Source organism: Bos grunniens, chromosome 28 (assembly GCF_055505025.1).
Source record: "Bos grunniens cultivar Pamir isolate PY7600 chromosome 28, Bosgru_T2T1.0, whole genome shotgun sequence".
Taxonomy (NCBI): Eukaryota; Metazoa; Chordata; class Mammalia; order Artiodactyla; family Bovidae; genus Bos; species Bos grunniens.
This window is the reverse complement of record NC_141192.1, coordinates 4,431,378-4,454,645: the sequence shown is the minus strand read 5'-3', so window position 1 is coordinate 4,454,645 and position 23,268 is coordinate 4,431,378. Positions and strand designations below refer to the sequence as shown.

At 40.4% G+C, this 23,268-nt stretch overlaps 1 protein-coding gene across 19 annotated transcripts in view; it reads left to right on the top strand.

Moving 5' to 3' along the window:
* The window catches only part of SHLD2 (shieldin complex subunit 2), a 113,925-nt gene that overhangs the window by 60,036 nt on the left and 30,621 nt on the right, over positions 1–23,268 (top strand). For 8 of the 19 annotated variants that reach the window (XM_086381139.1, XM_086381131.1, XM_086381142.1 and 5 more), the window contains 2 exons: positions 18,103–19,638; positions 22,070–22,177. In XM_086381139.1, the coding sequence (XP_086237265.1) occupies positions 18,108–19,638; positions 22,070–22,177 (1,639 nt within the window). In that variant the 5' untranslated portion in view covers positions 18,103–18,107. Of the gene's footprint in view, positions 1–14,822; positions 14,947–16,951; positions 17,410–17,675; positions 17,699–18,102; positions 19,639–22,069; positions 22,178–22,417; positions 22,601–23,268 lie in introns of those variants that run through there. The other 11 variants (XM_086381137.1, XM_086381144.1, XM_086381134.1 and 8 more) reach the window with 6 other exon arrangements.

The window sequence follows — 23,268 nt, the reverse complement described above, 5'->3', positions numbered from 1 at the left end:
ATCTTCTAGCCCAGAGGCCTGTTAAAATTTTAAGACCCTTTCTTCAGAAAACTTAATTTTCTCTAAAGGTGATTGGTCAAGCGCCACCCTCCAAAAGCATTAGATAAAGTTGCATTCCTACAGAGCAAAGGTGTGGTGGGCTATAACAAGAAAAAGAATTAACTCAAGGGTCCCAGGTTACAAACATTAAAGCTACTACTTACACCAATTATATTAATCAATACACTGCCAGGGACACAGCAGGTAAGGGATATGGAGACTTAGCAGCAAACATTGGCCCAACAGTGAAAAACCCTTCATCAATACAATTTCTAATCAATCTTTTAACTGCTCAAAGGACTCTGTATTTAGACAGTTTAGAACACCTCATGCCTCTCACAGTTGGGAGGCTCTGAGCAGTCACATGTGGCCGGAAAAACCTATTCAGGCAGGCTAGAGGACTTCCAAAGGAGTTTGTAGGTTGAAACACTATCACACCCAGGAACTTTATTAACTGGAGCTGTAAGTTAACTCTTTTTTCAGAGAGAGGTAGTGGGGGACAGCCCCCCCCCCGCCCCCCCCCGTAAAGTCAGAGGTGTAGGTGAGAGCACAAAGCAGAAAGTAGGCAGACTCTGGTTTGGGGGGTAGATGCTCGAGAATTTCCAGGGAGACTCCTCAGGCTCCATCCCGCCTTTGTGTATACCGAGCCTCCCTCCTCATGACCTTTGCCATGGGCAGAGCTCCTGCTCCCAGCAGTAGGAAGTCCAGAGATACCTGGAGTAACAGGGAAGTTTGGCATTGGAGTATGAAATGAAGCCGGGCAAAGGCTGACAGAGTTTTGTCGAGAGAACACACTGGACATAGCAGACACCCTTTTCCAACAACACAAGGGGCAACTCTATAGTTTGTCAATACTGAAATCAGATTGACTATATTCTTTGCAGCCAAAGATGGAGAAGCTCTATACAGTCAGCAAAAACAAGATTGGGAGCTGACTGTGGCTCAGGTCATGAGCTCCTTATTGCAAAATTCAGGCTGAAATTGAAGAATAGTAGGGAAAAACACAGGTATGACCTAAATCACACCCCTTATATGATCATACAGGGGAAGTGACAAATAGATTCAAGGGAATAGATCTGATAGACAGGGTGCCTGAAGAACTATGGACAGAGGTTCATAACATTGTATAGGAGGCAGTGACCAAAACCATCGCAAAGAAAAAGAAATGCAAGAAGGGAAAGTTGCTGTCTGAGGAGGCTTTACAAATAGCTGAGCAAAGAAGAGCAGCAAAAAGCAAGGGAGAAAAGGAAAGATACACCCAACTGAATGCAGAGTTCCAGAGAATAGCAAGGAGAGATAAGAAAGCCTTTCTCAGCGATCAATGCAAAGATATATAAGAAAACAATAGAATGGGAAAGTCTATAGATCTCTTCAAGAAAATTAGAGATACCAAGGGAACATTTCATGTAAAGAGGACACAATAAAGGACAGAAATGGTGTGGACCTAACAGAAGCATAAAATATTAAGAAGAGGTGGCAAGAACACAGAAGAACTGTACAAGAAAGATCTTCATGACCCAGATAGCTACGATGGATATGATCACTCTGGAGTGTGATCACATCCTAAAGTGTGAAGTCAGGCGGAACTTAGGAAGCATTGCTTGCATGCTAAATCGCTTCAGTGGTGTCCGACTCTTTCCAACCCTATGGACTGTAGCCCACCAGGCTCCTCTGTCCATGGGATTCTCCAAGCAAGAATACTGGAGTAGGTTGTCATGCCCTCCTCCAGGGAACCTTCCCAACCCAGGGATTGAACCCACATCTCTTATGTCTCCTGCATTGGCAGGCTGATTCTTTACCACTGGCACCACATGGAAAGCGCCTAGGAAGCGTTACTACATACAAAGCTAGTGGAGGTGATGGAGTTCCAGCTGAGCCGTTTTAAATCCAGAAAGAAGATGCTGTTAAAGCACTGCACTCAATATGCCAGCAAATTTGGAAACTATGGCAGTGGCCACAGGACTAGAAAAGGTCAGTTTTCATTCCAGTCCCAAAGAAGAGCAGTGCCAAAGAATTTTTGATCTACTGGACAGTAGAGCTCATTTTGTATGCTAGTAAGATTATGCTCAGAATCCTTCAAGGTAGGCTTCAGCAGTACATGAAAGAGTAATCATGTGAAATTCTGAGCTGGATGAATCACAAGCTGGAATCAAGACTGCCTGGAGAAATAGCAGTAGATATGCAGATGATACCACTCTAATGGCAGAAAGTGAAAAGGAACTAAAGAGCCTCTTGATGAGGGTGAAAGAAGACAGTGAAAAAGCTGGCTTAAACCTCAACATTCAAAATACTAAGACCATGACATCTGTCCCATCACTTCATGGCAAAGGGAAAGGGAAAAAGTGGAAACAGTGACAGATTTTATTTTCTTGGGCTCCAAAATCACTCTGGATGGTGACTGCAGCCACGAAATGAAAAGCTGCTTGCTCCTTGGAAGAAGAGCTGGTGGTGGTGGTTTAGTCGCTAAGTTGCATCTGACTCTTGAGACCCCATGGACTGTAACCCTGCCAGGCTCCTCTGTCCATGGGATTCTCCATGTAAGAATACTGGAGTGGGTTGCCATTTCCTTCTCCAGGGGATCTTCCTGACCCAGGAATCAAACCCGGGTCTCCTGCATTGCAGGCAGATTCTTTACTGACTAAGCTATGAGGGAAGCAGAGCTATGACAAACCTAAACAGCATATTAGAAAGCAGTGACATCACTTTGCTGACAAAGATCCATATAGTCAAAGCTACGGTTTTTCCAGTAGTTATGTACGGATATGAGAGTTGGACCATAAAGAAGGCTGAACACCAAAGATTTGATTCTTTTGAATTGTGTTGCTGGAGAAGATTCTTGAGAGTCCCTTGGACTGCAAGGAGATCAAACCAGTCAATTGGAATGACTGATGTTGAAGCTCCAATACTTTGGACACCTGATGGGAAGAGCTGACTCTTTGGAAAAGACCCTCATGCGGGGAAAGATTGAAGGCAAAAGGAGAAGAGGGCGGCCAAGGATGAGATTGTTAGAGAGCATCAGTGAACTCAGTGGACATGACTTTGAGCAAACTCCGGGAGATAGTGAAGGACAGGGAAGCCTGGCATGCTGCAGTCCGTGGGGTCACAGAAGTTCAGACAGGATTTAGGGACTGAACGACGACAGCAAAGAGTAAAGAGTTCAGCATGAATGTACATAGTATGCGGGTTGCTAGTACTCAGTTATTTCTTAGAATGGTGTCTTAAGATAAGTTCAGTTGATTGACTGGAGTTAAAGAACAGAAGAATTATTTATTTTTTAGCACCCCTGTATCAGTCACTCTGGAGAACACATAGAAACTGTAACAATTGTTTCTAACTTCAGGATAAATAGTAGTAAACTGAATACTGTTTTTTTAAAAAACAAATTAAAATCTTTCCATATATAATCTTTGTTAGTCTCCTTGTTTTATGTATCAGTATATTTAGGAAAAGTTTTTGTAATAATGACTTTAAGTGGCTATATAGTTTGCCTTTGTATGGATGTGCCATAATTTATTTATCAAACCTCGGTCAATGAACGTTTTCCTCGCTTTTCTAACATTTTACATGGTGCTGCTGTGAACATCCTTGTAGCTGAATCTGTTAAGCTTGTGCACAGTGTTTTCCCCTTCAGGTTAAATCCCTCTAAGTGATGCTGAACAGGGCCCCATGGGACTCCTGGGCACAGAGGTCTTTTTGTCCCCTGTTTCTTAGAGGGCTTCCCAGGTGGCACTAGTGGTAAAGAATCTGCCAGCAGAGCAGGAGACCCAGGTTCTCTGCCTGGGTTGAGAAGATCCCCTGGAGAAGGGAGTGGCAACCCACTCCAGTATTCTTGCCTGGAGAATCCCATGGACAGAGGAGCCTGGTGAACTACAATACAGTCCATGGGATCTCAAAGAGTCAGACACGACTGAGTGACTAACACTTTCAGTTTTCTTATGGGCAAAGTTCCACCCTCCATGACGTTCTCTCAGTTCCAAATGGCTGAACAGTTGCTAATCAAAGGAGGAACAGCAGTGAAACCACATGAGGCAAGATTAAGGGACCAGAGAGGCTCATCAAGATTGGAGGCTAGGTCACCTAAGACCTTGCAAAGACCGTAATCTTGTCAGCAACCCCACCCTTTTGAAACTTTGCAGAAGAAAGAATAGACTGTTACTACCAGACCACCTGATCTGCCTCTTGAGAAATTTGTATGCAGTTCAGGAAGCAACAGTTAGAACTGGACATGGAACAACAAACTTGTTCCAAATAGGAAAAGGAGTACGTCAAGGCTGTATATTGTCACCCTGCTTATTTAACTTCTATGCAGAGTACATCATGAGAAACGCTGGACTGGAAGAAGCACAAGCTGGAATCAAGATTTCCGGGAGAAATATCAATAACCTCAGATATGCAGATGACACCACCCTTATGGCAGAAAGTGAAGAGGAACTCAAAAGCTTCTTGATGAAGGTGAAAGTGGAGAGTGAAAAAGTTGGCTTAAAGCTCAACATTCAGAAAACGAAGATCATGGCATCCGGTCCCATCACCTCTTGAGGAATAGATGGGGAAACAGTGGAAACAGTGTCAGACTTTATTTTTCTGGGCTCCAAAATCACTGCAGATGGTGACTGCAGCCATGAAATTAAAAGACACTTACTCCTTGGAAGGAAAGTTATGACCAACCTAGATAGCATATTCAAAAGCAGAGACATTACTTTGCCAACAAAGGTTCGTCTAGTCAAGGCTATGGTTTTTCCTGTGGTCATGTATGGATGTGAGAGTTGGACTGTGAAGAAGGCTGAGCGCCGAAAATTGATGCTTTTGAAGTGTGGTGTTGGAGAAGACTCTTGAGAGTCCCTTGGACTGCAAGGAGATCCAACCAGTCCATTCTGAAGGAGATCAGCCCTGGGTGTTCTTTGGAAGGAATGATGCTAAAGCTGAAACTCCAGTACTTTGGCCACCTCATGCAAAGAGTTGACTCATTGGAAAAGACTCTGATGCTGGGAGGAATTGGAGGCAAGAGGAGAAGGGGACGACAGAGGATGAGATGGCTGGATGGCATCACTGACTCTGTAGACATGAGTCTGGGTGAACTCCGGGAGTTGGTAATGGACAGGGAGGCCTGGTGTGCTACGATTCATAGGGTCGCAAAGAATCGGACATGACTGAGTGACTGATCTGATCTGATCTGATCTGACCCGACTGCATAAGCTTTCCATACTCACCAGAGAGAAGGGGCACAGTTCCTGAGGCACTAGCCTACTGTGTTCCCCCTTTGCCTGGCAAAGTAATAAAGCCACTCTTTCCTGGGCTTCCCTGGTGGCTCAGAGATTAAAGCGTCTGCCTCTAATGCGGGAGACCCGGGTTCGATCCCTGGGTCGGGAAGATCCCCTGGATTGGAAATGGTAACCCACTCCAGTACTCTTGCCTGGAGAATCCCATAGACAGAGGAGCCTGGTAGGCTACAGTCCACGGGGTTGCAAAGAGTCGGACACGACTGAGCGACTTCACCTCACCACCTTTCCTTCTTCTCCATAGCTGTCTCCGTATTTCTGTTTGGCAGTGGTGTACAGAGAGCCAGGATTTTGGCAACAGAAGTATAATTATGGGGTCAGAGGGGTACAGAATTTTAAGACTTTCAACATACATTGCCATATCCCCTCCAGAAAAGATTTTATCAGTATGTTATTTTGCTACACCCTTGTAACTCTTGCATGAATGTTTGCTTGTTTGATAGCTAGAAATGTTTTCTTATTAATTTATAATTTTTTATTTAATTTTATTAGAAGAATGAATGTTTTCTTTGTTTTTAACCATGCCTTTTTTTGTGTGATATAAACCTGCTTATCTTCTTAACCCATTTTTCTATTTCTTTGTGTGTCTGTTCTTCCATACTCGTCATATATTAAGGATTTTAATCCAAATGTAATTTAGAATTCACTATTTTTTCAGTTTGGAAATAATTGCTGCTGCTGCTGCTGCTGCTGCAAAGTCGCTTCAGTCGTGTCCGACTCTGTGCAACCCCATAGATGGCAGCCCACCAGGCTCCCCCGTCCCTGGGATTCTCCAGGCAAGAACACTGGAGTGGGTTGCATTCCCATCTCCAATGCATGAAAGTGAAAAGTGAAAGTGAAGTTGGGCAGTCGTGTCCAACTCTTAGTGACCCAATGGACTGCAGCCTACCAGGCTCCTCCATCCATGGGATTTTCCAGGCAAGAGTACTGGAGTGGGGTGCCATTGCCTTCTCTGTGGAAATAATTAAGGAAATGCAAATGAAACACCAGTGAAGTACCTTTGTACCCTCACTAGTAAATTCACTAGTAAAATTACTTATTAATACGCTAACAAATTTGTGGTGAGATGGAACTCGTGGCCATTGTTTGGGGCTTTATAAACTGTCCAGTTCTTTTGCACACAGTGAGACAGTATTAAGAACTATAACAATGTATGTCATCTTTGACCCAATAGTCACATATCTGGGCATTTATCACAAGAAAATAATTGAAAATAATTGAAAAATAATTAAATTTCTCAAATTATTTATTGCGGAAATGGCTGTAATAGTGATGTTAGAAACAAATGAGTGAAGTAGAGAGTAATGGTGAACTAAATTAGGTTCATCAAGAAGACATTAGCATTAAAAATGATTAGGAAGTTATAGGTTGACATAAAAGAGAGTAGCCTTACATGGATTAAAGCAAAATACACAGTTATATCAATTTTATGGTTACAACTGTGTAAAAATACATGTATTTTTTATAAAAAAAGCAAAGCCCTAAAATACAGTGGTTTGGTTTTTCCATGTCACTAAGCATGTATGTGTAGAGTTTCCAGTGTTTAACTTAGTTCGTTGAATAAGTACTCTTGTGCCCATCTCACAGCAATAATGTAAGAAAGGGATTGATGTTATTCTCATTTGATAGATAAGGAAGCAATTATCACTGGACATATAAAGAAATGTATTTTTTTGTTAGGGGTGTTTTCAACTGTATACAGAAATATAAAGAATATATCATGTAGCTTCAGCCATTTCAAGTTGCAGAGTATGGTTTTAACCCAAATCTATCTTCCTGTAAAAACCAGGCTTTTAACGATTACAGTCCTGCGCTACCTCTTCTTTTTTCATTTGACACTCTTGAGTAGCTTTCTGATGCTTGTATTTTTGGTAAAACAGCCATGGAAAGGCATTATAACGGTGAGTTTGTAAGTTGATGGTGAGACGGAGAAAGCACTCCCTTTTAACTGCTTATGTTTTGTAACAAGCCTTTCTGGTTGTAGTGTGCTACAGAGACAAACTCACTGATACGGTTCATCCTGTTTTATAAATCTTTGACCCATTCATTAGACTCTGACCACTCTAAAGATAAAACACTATGGTTGCATTGGTCTTTCTGACTGAAATGGCCTTCTGCCGATTGAGAAATGTGTAATTATTAACTGTGGTAATGGATATGTACTTGCAGGTTTCATCTGGTATCTTAATGAGCTTTAACCCTCAGAGTCCACCCAGGCATTATCCAAGAATCATTGAAATGTATCAGTGTTCACAACTTAACTCTTCAGTCCATGTATATTTGCTCTGATAAATACTTTTGTTTCCCTCTACCCTCGCTACATCCCATCCCCCTGTTCACAGACTCCAACTCCTATAAATCAAAGGAGTTAGTAGCTACAGCCTTAGCTGTAAAGACATTTCTTTGAAAAAAAAATTACTCTTTTGCATTAACAGGACCATACTTTCTAGTCAGTTTTTTGTTTTTTGTTTTTTTTGATAGGGGAAGTAGGGGTCCCACACATACAGGGGTATATATTTAGACAAATAAGCGGAGGCATACTAAATAATTGTTATGTAGAAATAACCTTGTGTTTTATAGAGTGTTAATCTGCTTTGGACCTGTTTTGTACCGAGAGGTCTTGTCTGAACTCTCAGGACTGCTCTGTGTCACCCCTGTGTGCTTCAGTGACTTCCCCTGCTTAGAGGGCAAGGACAGCTCTGAATCTGGGAATCTGCAGCCTGTGGCCTCATAACCTTCAGCCCTACCAAACTTGAATCCATGGACTGTGTCATCTAGTCTGGATATAGAGTCAGTTAGTCAGATTTTCCCTTCAAGAAAGAGACTAAATAGAACATTGCTCGAAGTATAGTTGATGTACAATCTATATGTTTCATGTGTACAACTTAGCAGTTCATAATTTTTAAAGGTTATGTTCCATTTATAGTCATTAAAAAGTACCGGCTCTATTCCCTGTGTTATATCCTGTGGCTTACTTATTTATCTTATACTGCTATCTTGCCCTCTCCCTTCCCACTCGCTGCTGGTAACCACTTGTTTGTTTTCTGCATCTGTTGAGTCTGTTTCTTTTTCGTTACGTTCATTAGTATGTTTAGTTTTTAGATTCCACGTATAAGTTACATCATATAATATTTGTCTTTCTCTGACTTCACGTGGCATAATACCCTCCAGGTCCATCATGTTGTTTCAAATAGCAGACTTTTTTTAAATGGCTGAGTAGTACCCTATTGTGTATATAATATATACCATGTGTTCTTTATACATGCATGTGTTGATGGACACTAAGCTTGCTTCCATATCTTGGCTGTAGTAAATAATGCTGCTTTGCGCATTGGGGTGCAGGTATCTTTTTGAATTATTTTTTTGTTTTTTAGGTATATGTCCAGGAGTGGAATTGCTGGGTTGTGTGGTAGTTCTCTTTTTAGGTTTCTGAGAAACCTCCATAAGAACATTGCATTTTTAAAAAAATCTACTGTGCTAGTATCATGATACTAGAAATATAAGTCTGCTGTTGGGGAGAATGGTTGGTTCAATATAGACTAGTAAAGCATGATTGGATATTTAGTATTAAAATGAATGCAGTTGGCTGGAATTCTGCACTGCTGTAGGGAATGAAAAGATGAGATGGCCCAAGGAAAAAGAGAAAGAAAAATCAAAGAGGTAGAAGAATTATTTAGGAAAGAGTAGTGTTCTAGAAGTTAAGGAAGGACTTTCACAATTGGAGTGGTGAAGTACTGTGGACACTTAATTGACAATTTGTACTTCACTGCTGTCTTAACAGAGATAGGAAATAGAAGTCAGGTTGCAGGACATTTAGGGAGGGTCTGGAGGCAGTGAGTGCCTCGCGCCCTGTAAAGGTTTTGGAGATCACGTATAGCTGGTCTGTCCCGTGAATAAGACAGCTGAGGCTGCTTTACTGGCCCCTGTTTTGGGGTGGGGAGGAGGGATGTCTTAGCACTATATTGTACTACTTTTTTATGAATATTATTTAAATACGGTTTCAACATTTTGTCACTAACCATAGTCCAGTGAGTCTATGAAAAATGCAGGTAATGGACAGTCGTACTTCGGTTGAGTTGCGCCAGGCTTCTCCCTCTTAGGGACACCCTGCATGTATTTCTGTGATAGTTCAGTATCTCAATTTTACAATTGTCAATTTAGCTCTCCCATTAAAATATAAGCTCCTTAAAGCTCTTTGTTATTGTTGAATTCCCAGTACTTGGCATGATGCCTGACACCTACTACTGTTTATTAAGTGAATAAATGAATAGCTCAGTAGTTTTCTGTGGTTTTGATGATCTCACAAAATCAAAAAAGTAGAATGTTTCAGAAAAGAGGAATTGATAACCAATTTCAAATGGCAGTAAGATGAGGGTTAAAAACTGATCTTTGGATTTGGCTGTTAGGGGTCATTGGTTTACATAGTAAAAAGTGTTACACAAAATGATTGACTTAAGAGCCATATTTAAGTGGATTGAAGAATAAATTGGAAGTGAGAACAAAGAAACAATATGGAAGCTTTTTTTTTTTTTTAATTTTATTTTTAATTGAAGGATAATTGCTTTACAGAATTTTGTTGTTTTCTGTCAAACCTCAACATGAATTAGCCATAGGTATAATTAGTTGAAGCTAACGGGAAGAAACTGTTGGAGACAAACCCAAAGATTCGAGAGAGGGAAGTTCATTTGCATAGTAATTTTATGTTTTGATTTGAAGATATCCAAGTGTTTCTGCACAGAACTATACAAAAAAGATCTTCACAACCCAGATAATCACAATGGTATAATCACTCACCAAGAGCCAGACATCCTGGAATGTGAGTCAAGTGGACCCTAGGAAGCATCACTACGAACAAAGCTAGTGGAGGTGATGGAATTCCAGTTGAGCTATTTCAAATCCTGAAAGATGATGCTGTGAAAGTGCTCCACTCAGTATGCCAGCAAATTTGGAAAACTCAGCAGTGGCCACAGGACTGGAAAAGGTCTGTTTTCATTCCAATCCCAAAGAAAGGCAATGCCAAAGAATGCTCAAAGTACTGCACAATTGCACTCATCTCACACACTAGCAAAGTAATACTCAAGATTCTCCAAGCCAGACTTCAACAGTACATGAACTGTGAACTTCCAGATGTTCAAACTGGATTTAGGAAAGGCAGAGGAACCAGAGATCAGATTGCCAACATCCACTGGATCATTGAAAAAGCAATAGAGTTCCAGAAAAACATCTACTTCTGCTTTATTGATTGTGCTAAAGCCTTTGACTGTGTGGATCACAACAAACTGTGGAAAATTCTGAAAGAGATGGGAATACCAGACCACCTGACCTGCCTCCTGAGAAATATGTATGCAGGTCAAGAAGCAACAGTTGAACTGGACATGGAACACCAGACTGGTTCCAAATCGGGAAAGGAGTATGTCAAGGCTGTATATTGTCACCCTGCTTATTTAACTTATATGCAGAGTACATCATGAGAAATGCTGGACTGGATGAAGTGCAGGCTGGAATCAAGATTACTGGGAGAAATATCAATAACCTCAGATATGCAGATGACACCACCCTTATGGCAGAAAGTGAAGAACTAGAGAGCCTCGTGATGAAAGTGAAAGAGGAGAGTGAAAAAATTGGCTTAAAACTTAACATTCAGAAAACTAAGATCATGGCATCCGGTCCCATCACTTCTTGGCAATTAGATGGGGAAACAATGGAAACAGTTACAGACTTTATTTTTGTGGGCTCCAAAATCACTGCGGATGGTGACTGCAGCCATGAAATTAAAAGATGCTTACTCCTTGGAAGAAAAGTTATGACCAACCTAGACAGCATATTAAAAAGCAGAGATATTATTTTGGCAACAAAGGTCTGTCTAGTCAAAGCTATGGTTTTTCCAGTAGTCATGTATGGATGTGAGAGTTGGACTAGAAAGAAAGCTGAGGGCCAAAGAATGGATGCTTTTGAACTGTGGTGTTGGAGAAGACTCTTGAGAGTCCCTTGGGCTGCAAGGAGATCCAACCAGTCCATCCTAAGGGAAATCAGTCCTGAATATTCATTGGAAGGACTGCTGCTGAAGCTGAAACTCCAGTACTTTGGCCACCTGATGTGAAGAGCTGACTCATTTGAAAAGACTCTGATGCTGGGAAAGATTGAAGGCAGGAGGAGAAGGGGACGACAGAGGATGAGATGGTTGGATGGCATCACTGACTCAATGGGTGTGAGTTTGAGTAAAGTCTGGGAGTTGGTGATGGACAGGGAAGCCTGGCATGCTGCAGTCCATGGGGTCGCAAAGAGTCGGACACGACTGAGCGACTGAACTAAACTGAACTGAAGTATTTCTACCTACGTTTCTGGATAATACATTCCTCCCTCTTCCGCTTGGTTTTGATGTCAGTGTATCATTTGAGAGTGTTTTTTGCTGTGCTATTTGGAGCCCCCTAGTGACCAATTTAGTAGTGATATATAAATTTTTAAAAAGTGTATTGTCAGTCGCTCAGTCACGTTTGATTCTTTGGGACCTGTAGCCTGCCAGTCTCCTCTGTCCATGGGATATTCTGGGCAAGAATACAGGAGTGGATGGCCATTTCCTTCTCGAGGGGATCCTCCCAACCCAAGGATCGAACCCAGGTCTCCCATATTACAGCAGGTTCTTTACTGTCTGAACCACCAGGGAAGCCCAATATATAAAAAATAAACCATCAATTAGATCTAATATATCAATTATTTTTTATTCAGATTATTATTTCTCTGAGGATTAAATGAGGTTGGTATATGTGGTTATAGTACTTAATGATACTTAGCCCTCTTTGTTTTGTTACAGGTCAACACACCTAAACTTACTGTAATTTTGTTTCCTTAGTAACAATTCACTATTATAAGACTGTTTGAAAATAGCAGTATATCTTTGTTTTAACTGGTAATAAGTTGAAAGTTGCCATCACTGTTGTCAGCTCTCAGTCAGCAATGTTAGGGTTAGGTCCATTGTTGTATTGGAACATCATGTCCAGTTTGAAGGTTGTGAAAGAAAAGCCAGAATTACCAAACAAAAAAAGATCCATTATAAAAGTAATAACCATTCATTATTCATTACAATAAAACTTTAAAAATATAGACGTCTTTGAAAAATCATCTTTAATCTTGCTTCTCAGTTTTTCTTTCTAGGGTTTTTTTTTAAGTTATAAAATATTTCTGAACAATACAAGGAATATATTTACCTAGTTAAGAAAATCAGCACGGTTAGTACAGTTGATGCCCTTCATGTGTACTCTACCTATCACATCCCCATTCCTCCTTCCTGAAGGTAACCAGAATCCTGGATTTTGTGTTTTAATCTCAGACATATTTTAAAATTCAACATGTTGATATCATAAGTTGTCTATTCTTCAGATTCCTTCTTTCATTTAAAATTATGTTTGTAAGATGTATCCATGTTGATATGTAACTTGTGTTCATTTATTTTTCTTCCATATAGCAGTCATTCTCTGAATATCCCACGGCTTCTCTCCTCTTCATGGATTTTTAGGTTCTAAATTTTTTTTATAAAGTCCCCCATGATCATTCTTGCACACGTATTCTTGTGTGGATACGTGCAAGAGTTCTCCAGAGCAGAAACTTGGAAATGGCGTTATTTGGTGGTGTGGTATGAGCATCCTCACCTTCACCAGATTGTTAGTCAGAGCTGCGTAAGAGTTCCCCAACCTTGGGTATGATTAGACTGCTTAAATCTTTTCCAAGTTTGAAAAAATATTTCTTAAAAACAACAACAAAAAAGAAGGCTTGTATTATAGGATATTTAAAAGAGGTACAAAAGTAGAGTGATTAGAGACGTGTTCCTTCAACCTGCCTGGACATATGGCCCATCTTGTTTAATCTGTAACCTCGTCCCCTCTCCCCTCCTGGTGTTCTAAGGAAATTAAAAAATGTCACACCATTTTACATGCAAACACTCATTTTGCATCTCTGGCACATAGCCTTTCATATGTAGCCTCAGTAATATGATCCCACTAAAAAAACCCCAGTAATCCCTTCATGTTATAAAATACCAAAGTTTCCGTTTTTCCAGTTGCCTTATATTTTTACACTGTGCCTTCAAATCAAAATCTAAATAAGGTCCACACTTTGTAATTGGTTTCAATCTACAGATTCCCTGCGCTGTCCCTCCTCACATCTACCTGGTGATATTAGTAGTAATTAATGGCTATTGCCTAGAAAATCCACTAACTCGCTAGGAGTTGTGAGATGGTGCTAGTCTATCGTTCTTTTGGTTGTTGTTTATTAGCAGAATATCACTGTAAAGAGAGATTTCCTCTCATCATATATTTGGCCATCTTGAGATTCTCTTAGTAAAGAAAAACAGGGTAAAATGTTTTCCTTTTATTCACCAACTTTTGAAACAGTCACAGTATCCTCTGAAGGTGATCATGAGTGAGTTTTTTTAGTTATTTGTATGAGTTCATGGATATTAGCATGTCAGATTTGTTCCAATCCATCTTGGTGGTCATCCTGACTGATGTTCAGATTGCCCAGTTTTGGCAGTGGGAGCCTCTTTAAGTTGGCTCGTCAGTTCTTTTGACAGTCCTACTAGTCTTCGATTGTTCTCTTGTGTGATGAGATGTTTCAGGTTCATCTTGTATATTTCCTGCCCCCAAATCTAGAATCAGCCATTTCTCTAAGGAGCCTTGGTGGTGTAGCCACACTCTGCCTATCACATACCAAAATGCCAGTCTCGTAGAAGGAAAGGAACTGTTTATTAGATAGTTTAGGCACAGTGAGTCATTCTTATCAAGGAATAGTGGGAACCCTCCTGAAATCAAAATGCACAAATGCCTGCCAAGGGCGCACATTGCAAGCAGGGCTTTTTAAGGATGGTAGTCGCAGGCTTCAGAGAAGGCAGTGGCACCCCACTCCAGTACTCTTGCTTGGAAAATCCCATGGCTGGAGGAGCCTAGTGGGCTGCAGTCCCTGGGGTCGCTAGGAGTCGGACACGACTGAACGACTTCACTTTATTTTTTCACTTTCATGCATTGGAGAAGGAAATGGCAACCCACTCCAGTGTTCTTGCCTAGAGAATCCCAGGGATGGGGGAGCCTGGTGGGCTGCCGTCTATGGGGTTGCACAGAGTCGGACACCACTGAAGCGACTTAGCAGCAGCAGCAGCAGCAGTCTCAGGCTTGGTATGTTAGCTCTTTTCCACATAGGTGCCTATTAGGGATACCACATCCTCCTGATTCTCATCCCACCTCACCATACGCTCTTTATCAGTCTCCTTCGCTAGCTTTTACTCATCTCCTCAACTTCTTGCTCAGGGGCCCAGTACTTATATCTCAAGTAGAATGTTGATAAGAATGTTGGATAAGGAGTCAGGAATTCAGAAGAGAGACTGATGGAGATAAACATCTGGTGGTCATTAGTGATGGAGATATACATCTGGTAGTCATTAGTCATTATATCAGATGTACATCTGGTAGTCATTAGTGATGGAGGTATACATCTGTTAGTTATTAGAAGGTATTCAGATCCTGAGACTGAGTGACAATTACCTAGGGAGTGAGTCCAGAGAGAGACCCAAGTACTGGGCCGCTGAGCGAGAAGCTGAGGAGACGAGGAGGAGGCAGCAGAGGAGACTGGGAAGGAGCATATGGTGAGGTGGTGTGAGCTGGGATGAGAATCAGGAGGCTGTGGTATTCCTAAAGCCAGATAAAAGGAAGAAAGGGGTGATCAGTGCTGACAGTCTAAGCTGAAAATGGGGAGTTGACCAATTCCAATATGGAGGTTATTGGAGACCTTGAAATATGCTGTTTCAGTGGAGTGTTTTGGACCAATGCTTGATAGGAGTAGATTTAAGAGAAAATGGGGTAAGAGGAATATAGACAGTTCTTTCAAGGAATTTTGCTGTAGAGGGGAGCAGAAAAGCAGTACAATAAGTGGGGGAGTAGAGAAGCTGAGGATTAACAGCATGAGGAGTAGTCACAACATGTTTGTATGTTGATGGAGATGCTCCTGTAAAGGAAGAAAAATAAAGATGTAGGAGAGAAATGGAGAATTGTTGAAGCCTGGGTAGGAAAGAGGTTATTAGATCTAACGTCTAAGTGAGGAAGAGATGGCCTTAGAAACACAAACAATTTATTCATAGTAATAACGTGGGCAAAGCATATGGGTCAGTAGGTGTGTTGCTGACAACTTGTAAATGATCATCAGCTGCACAAGGATGGGGGAGATGCTGAGCTTTAAAGGGTATAAAGGAGTTATCTTGGAAAATGAATGGACACGGAAAGATAAGATTTCTGGGTACCACCTTGAAGTTAGTAGTAATGATCTTAAAACGAGACTAGTTTTCATTGGGTACAGTTGTAGAGTAGGTGTGATTGAACCAGGGTTTGAGTTTAGCTGGAGAGGAGAGTAGCAGAATTAAAGAAGTATGGTAGCGAGTGATTATAATGACCCTGGAATCTAAGCATTTTAAGGAGGAAAGTGAAGAATGAGGCTATAAAAATGAATTACGATCATTGTGTTCAACATAGATCCCACGTGGTCAAAGAGCTGTTGTAGTTGTCCATTTAGAGGGAGTAAGTCAAAGATAGGAGAAAGTAGTCAGCGAGTTAAAGCTTAAATTGAAATTAAGGAAATGTATAGTGAGGTTGCTTAGTCGTGTCTGACTTTTTGCAATCCCACGGACTGTAGGCTACCAGGCTCCTCCATCCATGGGATTTTCCAGGCAAGAGTACTGGAGTGGATTGCCATTTCCTTCTCCAGGGGATCTTCCCAACCCCGGGATCGAACCCGGGTCTCTCTCATTGTAGGCAGACACTTTATGGTCTGAGCCACTGTGGCGCTTTTAAGGAAATGTATAGTTATTGTTAGTGGTAGGGCATATGATTATGAGAATGAATAACTGAGGTAGGGTGGAGAATAAAATCAGTAGAGCAGAAGAGGACAAGGAACCAAGAGGCCAGGGTATTAGCAGGAACACCCACACCAACAGTGAAATCACAAGAATTATAATCAGATAGATTAGGAAGAGGTGACCATGAGCAAATCAAGGAATGATGAGAGTGCCTGGGGACTGTAGCTGCGGTTTCCTGTATACTGCCATACTTCCATACAGACTTTCATGATTTGAAAGCTTCTTACCTTCTTACAAAGGACCTGTACTCTGATCAGAAGTCCTCAATCATACCACGTCTTTCATAACCCTGCCTTTTCAGCTGCTTATTCTTTTGTGTAGATGCTTACAGCCGTGGACTTGCCTTCCATGGGAGCGCTGTTCCCCAGTAGACTTGTGTTTCCTATTTCTAGCTTACCATATGTATTACATTATTTTTAAACTGCTAGTTTACATTCACTCTTTTTTTCTCCTTTTTGTTTTTTTTAAAACCAGACTGACAGTTCCCTTAGGCCAAGGACCTTATTTGTCAATAGCACTATAAAAAATTTATCAGCAAACTCTAGGAATGATACTTTTGGAAAGTCAGTTACTATCAAGTCAGTAGTGGTATGATTCTCTATTTTTATCCCACTAAATATGATGCTTACTTAGATTTACTTATAGCAAGTGCCCACAGTTAATGAAAAAATATTGAAATTATAATGAGTTTCTTTTGTCTGTATATTACAAAATGGCTGTTCTTAATCTGTTTGCATTTTAGAGAAGGTTAGAAATACAGAAGCAGGGCTTCCCTGCTGACTCAATAGTGAAGAATCAGCCTGCCAACACAGGAGACACGGGTTCGATCCCTGCTCCAGGAACATCCCATGTGCCGCAGAGCAACTAAACCTGCGTCCCACAACTTCTGAGCCCATGCTCTGCAACAAGAGAAGCCACCGCAGTGAGAAGCCTGCGCACCACAACTACAGAAAAGCCTGTGCAGAAACAAGAACCAGCACAGCCAAAAAATAAACAAATAAAATTATTTTTAAAAAATACAGAAGCGGTTATTGATTGTGCTTATAGATTGAAGATAGATAATATAGTCACTTGTACATTTTGAAAAGAGCCTTGGTTTTTTATTTTCTCTTTACTGGTTCAAGCCTCTATTTTGGGATTTTGAAATTGAGTTCACAGTTGCAGGAAGAAGGCCCTAAAAAGAAAACAAGGGATTTAAAGGTGACTATAATACAGCTACACAAATGCTGTTTATTCCCTTCTTTACTAACTTACTGTTTAAATGGTGCAAGTTTTGGGACTCCCCTGTCAGTCTAGTGGTTAAGACTCTGCACTCCCAATGCAGGGGACATGGGTTTGATCCCTGGAACTAAGACCCTACATGCTTCACTGAGCAGCCAAAAGAAAAAAAAAGAGTGCAAGTTTTTACAATACCAGAAGTGAACATACCAAGAGTTGACGCATTTGTTTTAGTATGCTTAATTTTATTTTCCTTAAAGAGAGTCTTTATGTGAGTATCTTTTGTGCATATTTTGATTTCTCCTTATGATTGCTTATATATTTGTTATTTTTATAATTGATTAAGAATATAAATCACCTTTATTAATTATGTTTTTGATTTATATTACATTTGTTGCTTCAGTCGTGTCCGACTCTGTGCAACCCCAGCAATGGCAGCCCACCAGGCTCCCCGTCCCTGGGATTCTCTAGACAAGAACACTGGAGTGGGTTGCATTTCCTTGTCCAGTGCCTGCATGCATGCTAAGTCGCTTCAGTCATGTCTGACTCTGTGCGACCCTATGGTCAGCAGCCCACCATGCTCCTCTGTCCAGGCTATTATAAGTTAATTTCAATATATAAAAATTTCTGACAAATGCTTATTTTAGATTTTTCTTTTTCTTTGTTTTTTTTCAGAAACTATGAGTGGAGGATCTCAAGTTCACATTTTTTGGGGTGCTCCAGTCAGTCCACTGGAAATGACAGTCTCACAGGAACCAACTTCTGTAGCGTCCACTGCTGAGACCTGGAAAGAAATTCAGGTTTTGTACAATCACCATTCCTTATACCTGAAGGATGAAAAATGCAGGCACAAAAATCTTGAGGACTGTCAGGCCCTGGAACCTCTGGGCCTTCCAGATCTTCCTCATGGTCATTTTCCAGCAAACTCTATGAACAGATCTGTTCACATGAAAGATGACACCACACATCGCATTTCTGAAGCACAAACTGTAAAGTCCCAGAAGGCTTACCCCTTGGGAATGAGTGACAGAACCAGCTCCAGTGAGCAAGTACGTGGATTTAAGGGAGGCGTTCAGCATTTTACTGAAGAAGAAAAGTATCAAAAGCTTTCCAGTGAACTTAAGAAAACCAGAAACGAACAGCATGATCAATCAAACATGTGTGGTCAAAACATTCCAAAAAATCCCTTTCATTTAGCTCATAAGTGTGCAGCTATATTGGATGCAGTCTGTGGTGCTGAGCAGACTAACACGCCAGAAGCCATCAAAATAAACAGTGCACCAGCAGAGCATCATGAAATACAGAACCAGTGTCTGGAGTTCTTTCCCGCTAACACAGGAGACAAACCAAGGCCTGAAGGAACAGTAGGGAAGGCGTCAGGTCTTAAAATATCCACTGACACTGAATTTCTTAGTATAATGACCTCCAGCCAGGTTGCTTTTTTAGCTCAAAGGAACTATAAAGGGCAGAAGTCTATAAATAAAGGGACCATAAACATGGAGATTGAACCAGAGGCAAGTTATGGGGAAATCAGAATAACTGAGGACAATTTGATTCAGTCCAAAGATGATTCTGCAGGAGGAAATGAAGATGGACAGAACCAAGCCTGTTCCCTTGAACTTTTTAGTCCTGTTTGTCCTGAAACAAAAAGTAGCCACACTCTCTTGAACGCTGATAAAGATCTTGAAGAAGATATAGGATCTCAAGAACTTTTCAATTGTGATGATAAATTTCAACCAAATGAGATACTCATTGAGTCATGTAACTCAGGAATACTGTGTTCTCAACTAAATACCTTCCGCAAAAGTTCTGGTAAGAGAAGTTGGACCTCTGAAGATAAATCAGGCCATGCTCAGGCTCTATCTGAAGTCCCCCATGTAGCTAAGAAAATTAAATTGTTTTCTAATGAGAGAGATCATACTGTAACAGTGGACCGGAGGAACATGTTTGAATTTAAGGGCATTAAAAAAACCTCATTAATAAAAAACTGTGATTCTGAACGTCAGAAATACAATTGCTTAGTCATGGTGTTATCTCCATGTCACATGAAAGAAATAAATATAAAATCTGGACCAAATTCTGGCTCTAAAGTGCCCTTAGCAACAATTGTGGTAACTGACCAATCAGAAATTAAGAAGAAGGTGTTTCTGTGGAGGACTGCAGCATTCTGGGCACTTACTGTGTTTCTGGGAGATATAATTTTACTCACAGGTAAGGTCATCGTGGTAAATATCTTTTTATTTTACAAAGCTGTTGTCTTTTTCCCCCTCCCACTTTAAGCCTTTAAGGATTCTTTCCTTACCATTTGCTACTTAGGGTTCCAGCGTGATAGAGTCCCTTAGAGCATCTGTGTTGGTCTCCTCATCCCTGCATTGCCATTTCTGGGTGTTTGTCCTTCTTTGTTCTGTCCCTCCTTCTCTTTGAGAAGTCTTCTCTGGTTTCTCCTCCTTTCATTCACTGTGCTAGCATCCACGTTGTGCCTCATCGGGCTCTTTCTTTGTTTTCTTACAATTTTATTTATGTATGTCTTATTTGTAACCCTTTTCTTTAGCTGTGTTAACAGGATAATATTTCTACTATTCCATCCCTAGTAAAGCTGTGCATACTACATTCTTACTGAAGCAACATGGAATTTCTATTGCATTTTTAAATTATTAAAATTACCAAAGACCCTTGAACTGCATGGGCCCCTTTATATGTGTGTGTTTTTCAGTAGTGAACACTGCAGTGCTCCACCATTCCTGGTTGGTTGAATCCATGGATGTAGAAGAGCAAGAGCTTCAGACTCCTGAGAGTCCCTTGGACTGCAAGGAGGTCCAACCAGTCTATCCTAAATGAGATCAGTCCTGGGTGTTCATTGGAAGGACTGATGTTTTCCTAGTTAGGTAGTGAGATTACATTTACAGAGAAATGTATGAGTGAAATCCCACTTTAATTAATAGCATCCGGTTGCAGATGATTATATCTCTATTGGATATCTCATACTACCTACTGATATCCACCCAAAAGTGAACAATTCTGTGTAACAAACAGATTCCAGATCAGATTCCATTCCGCAATGGATATTTTTCTACTATACTTTAGCAATAGAGTGAAAAGATGCTCTAAATATGTCCTATATAGTCTCTAAGGAGACTAGTGACTAGAGTTAAAAGAGAAGACCTGGGACTTATCTGGGAAACCAGTATATAAAGAACAAATAGAAAACTGTATCAGTGAATGGAGCAAGAAAGGGGGGGCAAGGGCTGAATTCTAACTCCCCTCCATCCTGTCACCAGTGTTTAACATTTTACCAGTCTGAACATAGGTTTTACAATATGGTTTTCTGAAAGTTCTCCTTGAAATTTCTTGTTTGTTCCTTTCTGAAGAGCAGGCATCCTGAATGTCAAATCTTGAAAAGCCTTGAATGCTGTGTTGGTTGTTCCTGGCCAGGCCATGGGGAGCCACTGAGAGTTTTTTTAATCAAGTCAGTAGATCACATTAATGTTCTTGATAAGTCATTCATTAGCATCATGGGACATGGATTGGAGATAGGAAGGGTACCTGCTTGGAGAGAGAAGAATGTTTGATGCAAAACAGTGGCGGTGGCAGGGCTGCAGGCAGATTCAAGAGGCGGAGTCAACAGTGGGGTTGGAGACAAAGATGGGAAAGGAGAGGCAGAAGTTCAGGATGGTGTCATGTTCCAGTTGACCTGGCTAGCAGCATGGTGCCAACAAATGAGGTGGGGCATACAAGAAGAAAAGCAGATTCGAGCAAGGCTGAGTTTGGGGAGCTAATCGGATATCCAGTCAGGAGTGTCAGTTAGGCAGTTGTGGATACGTGGGTAAATGGGTTTGAAGCTGAGGAGAGGGTCTGGGATATAAACTTGGAAGTAATGACTTGGAAATTATGCATCCTTGTTTTCTTTGATTATGTTGCTGCCGTTAGAATATCTTCATACCTCTAACATTCTATATGCACTGATGACATCCTGCTGGGATGGATCTGTCTGTCTTTAACTTAATTTTTGTTCTGCCTAGAATTGTTTCTCCCAGGTGGTATGTTTCGTTTCACTAACTGTTTCTTCTCTTTCCATCTTACATCATGCAGCTCTGTTTTTCCTGGGAAGTGTTCCTTACCTTCAGAGTGTTTCATTTTTAACGTCTATAGGAGATAATTATCATTCAGTTTAGGGAAAAATAATCAAAGTTCTTTAAGGATGCCTTATATTATATTTATATATGGCTTATAGCAGAGTAAATAAATGCATACTAAATATGTTTTACTCTTCTAGGAACTACTGCTTTAGAACCCTGCTTTGCTTCCTGACCCTAAATGATTTAATTTATCAGAAATATATATTATATCTTTGCCTTAAGTGAACAAAACCATTAAAATTTTCTCTATGGAGCAAAGCTTCCATATTGATATTATTTGAATATACAGAAGCAATTTTGTTATTTTACCTACATACAGACATTCTTAGTTTCAGAGATCAAATTTGCTATTTTATCATTTTGTGCCTTTAGGGAGATCATTTCCCCTATTTGGATTTCAGTTACCTGGCATGTGAGAGGCATGCATGGTATTTTACTATGATGAGTACATTAATCCCAGTGTGAGGGAATTTTTAGCATGATCAGAACTTTTTCCCCCTTTCTAGATGTCACTATCCATGAGGATCATTGGGTTGGTGAGACAGTCCTGCAATCAACATTTACCAGTCAGTTATTAAATCTTGGGAGTTATTCATCTGTCCAGCCCGAAGAATGTAAGACACATTTTAAATTTAAATATAATAATTTCTTAGTATTCAAAGTATATACATACACATATTGAGAAAAAGTAGCGTTAAAATGGCAATGTTACAAAATGTTTTCTAAATGGTTAGCTGAAAGGTATTGGTTTATTTTCAGTAAGAATGAAAATAGAGTTTATAAAAATCACCTTGTACAGTATAAATCATATTTAAAGAAATATTGGGGTTCATGATTTGTTTTCTTTTTCTTAGAGTCAATATCGTCGTGATTCTTGACCTTTTAGGGAGTCATAGACCTCTTTGAGAAGCTATGTGCCATTTCTTAAGAAAAATAGACTTAAGTAGGGAGATATAAAATTTTGCATATCATCCCAAGTGATTCCATGGACCTCTGAAGTTCTTCCATGGCATTTCTGAGCCTCTGGAATTCTTGAGGTAATGAAAAGAGGAGGTTGTATGACAAATACATGTTTAGTTTTATAAGAAATTGCCAAACTGTTTTTCAGAGTGGCTGTGCCACTTAAACTTCCTACCAGCAACGTATCTTATAGTTTCTCTGCATCCTTGTCAGCATTTGGTATTGTCCTATTTTAAAATTTTAGCCATTCTGATCACTGTGCAGTGATATCTCATTGTGGTATTAACTTGCATTTCTCTAATGGCACAAGACAGATCTAATAGACAGAATATGACTAAGAAATAAAAGATCTAAGCAATATAGTGAGCACTGTAGATCTTATGAATAAAGTGTATCTTGTGGGTATAGATTGAATTCTACATTCTAATGATAGAAATATGCATTTTTGTCATGTGTGCACAGTACAGTCAGGAAAATTGATCCTATTAGGGCACAAAGAAAATGTTAGTAATTTCTATAAAGTGGAATTATTACAAGCATACTGATCAAATGCTATAAAACTCGAATTTGTTTCTTTTTAATTTTTTATAATGTGTGTTTATTGACTGCTCCAGGTCTTTGTTGCTGCATACGGGCTTTTTTCTAGTTGTGTGCAGGCTGCTCATCGCAGCGGCTTCTCTTGCTGCAGAGCACAAGCTCCAGGGCACACAGGATCCAGTGGTTGGCTGCTGACGTGGGCTCAGTA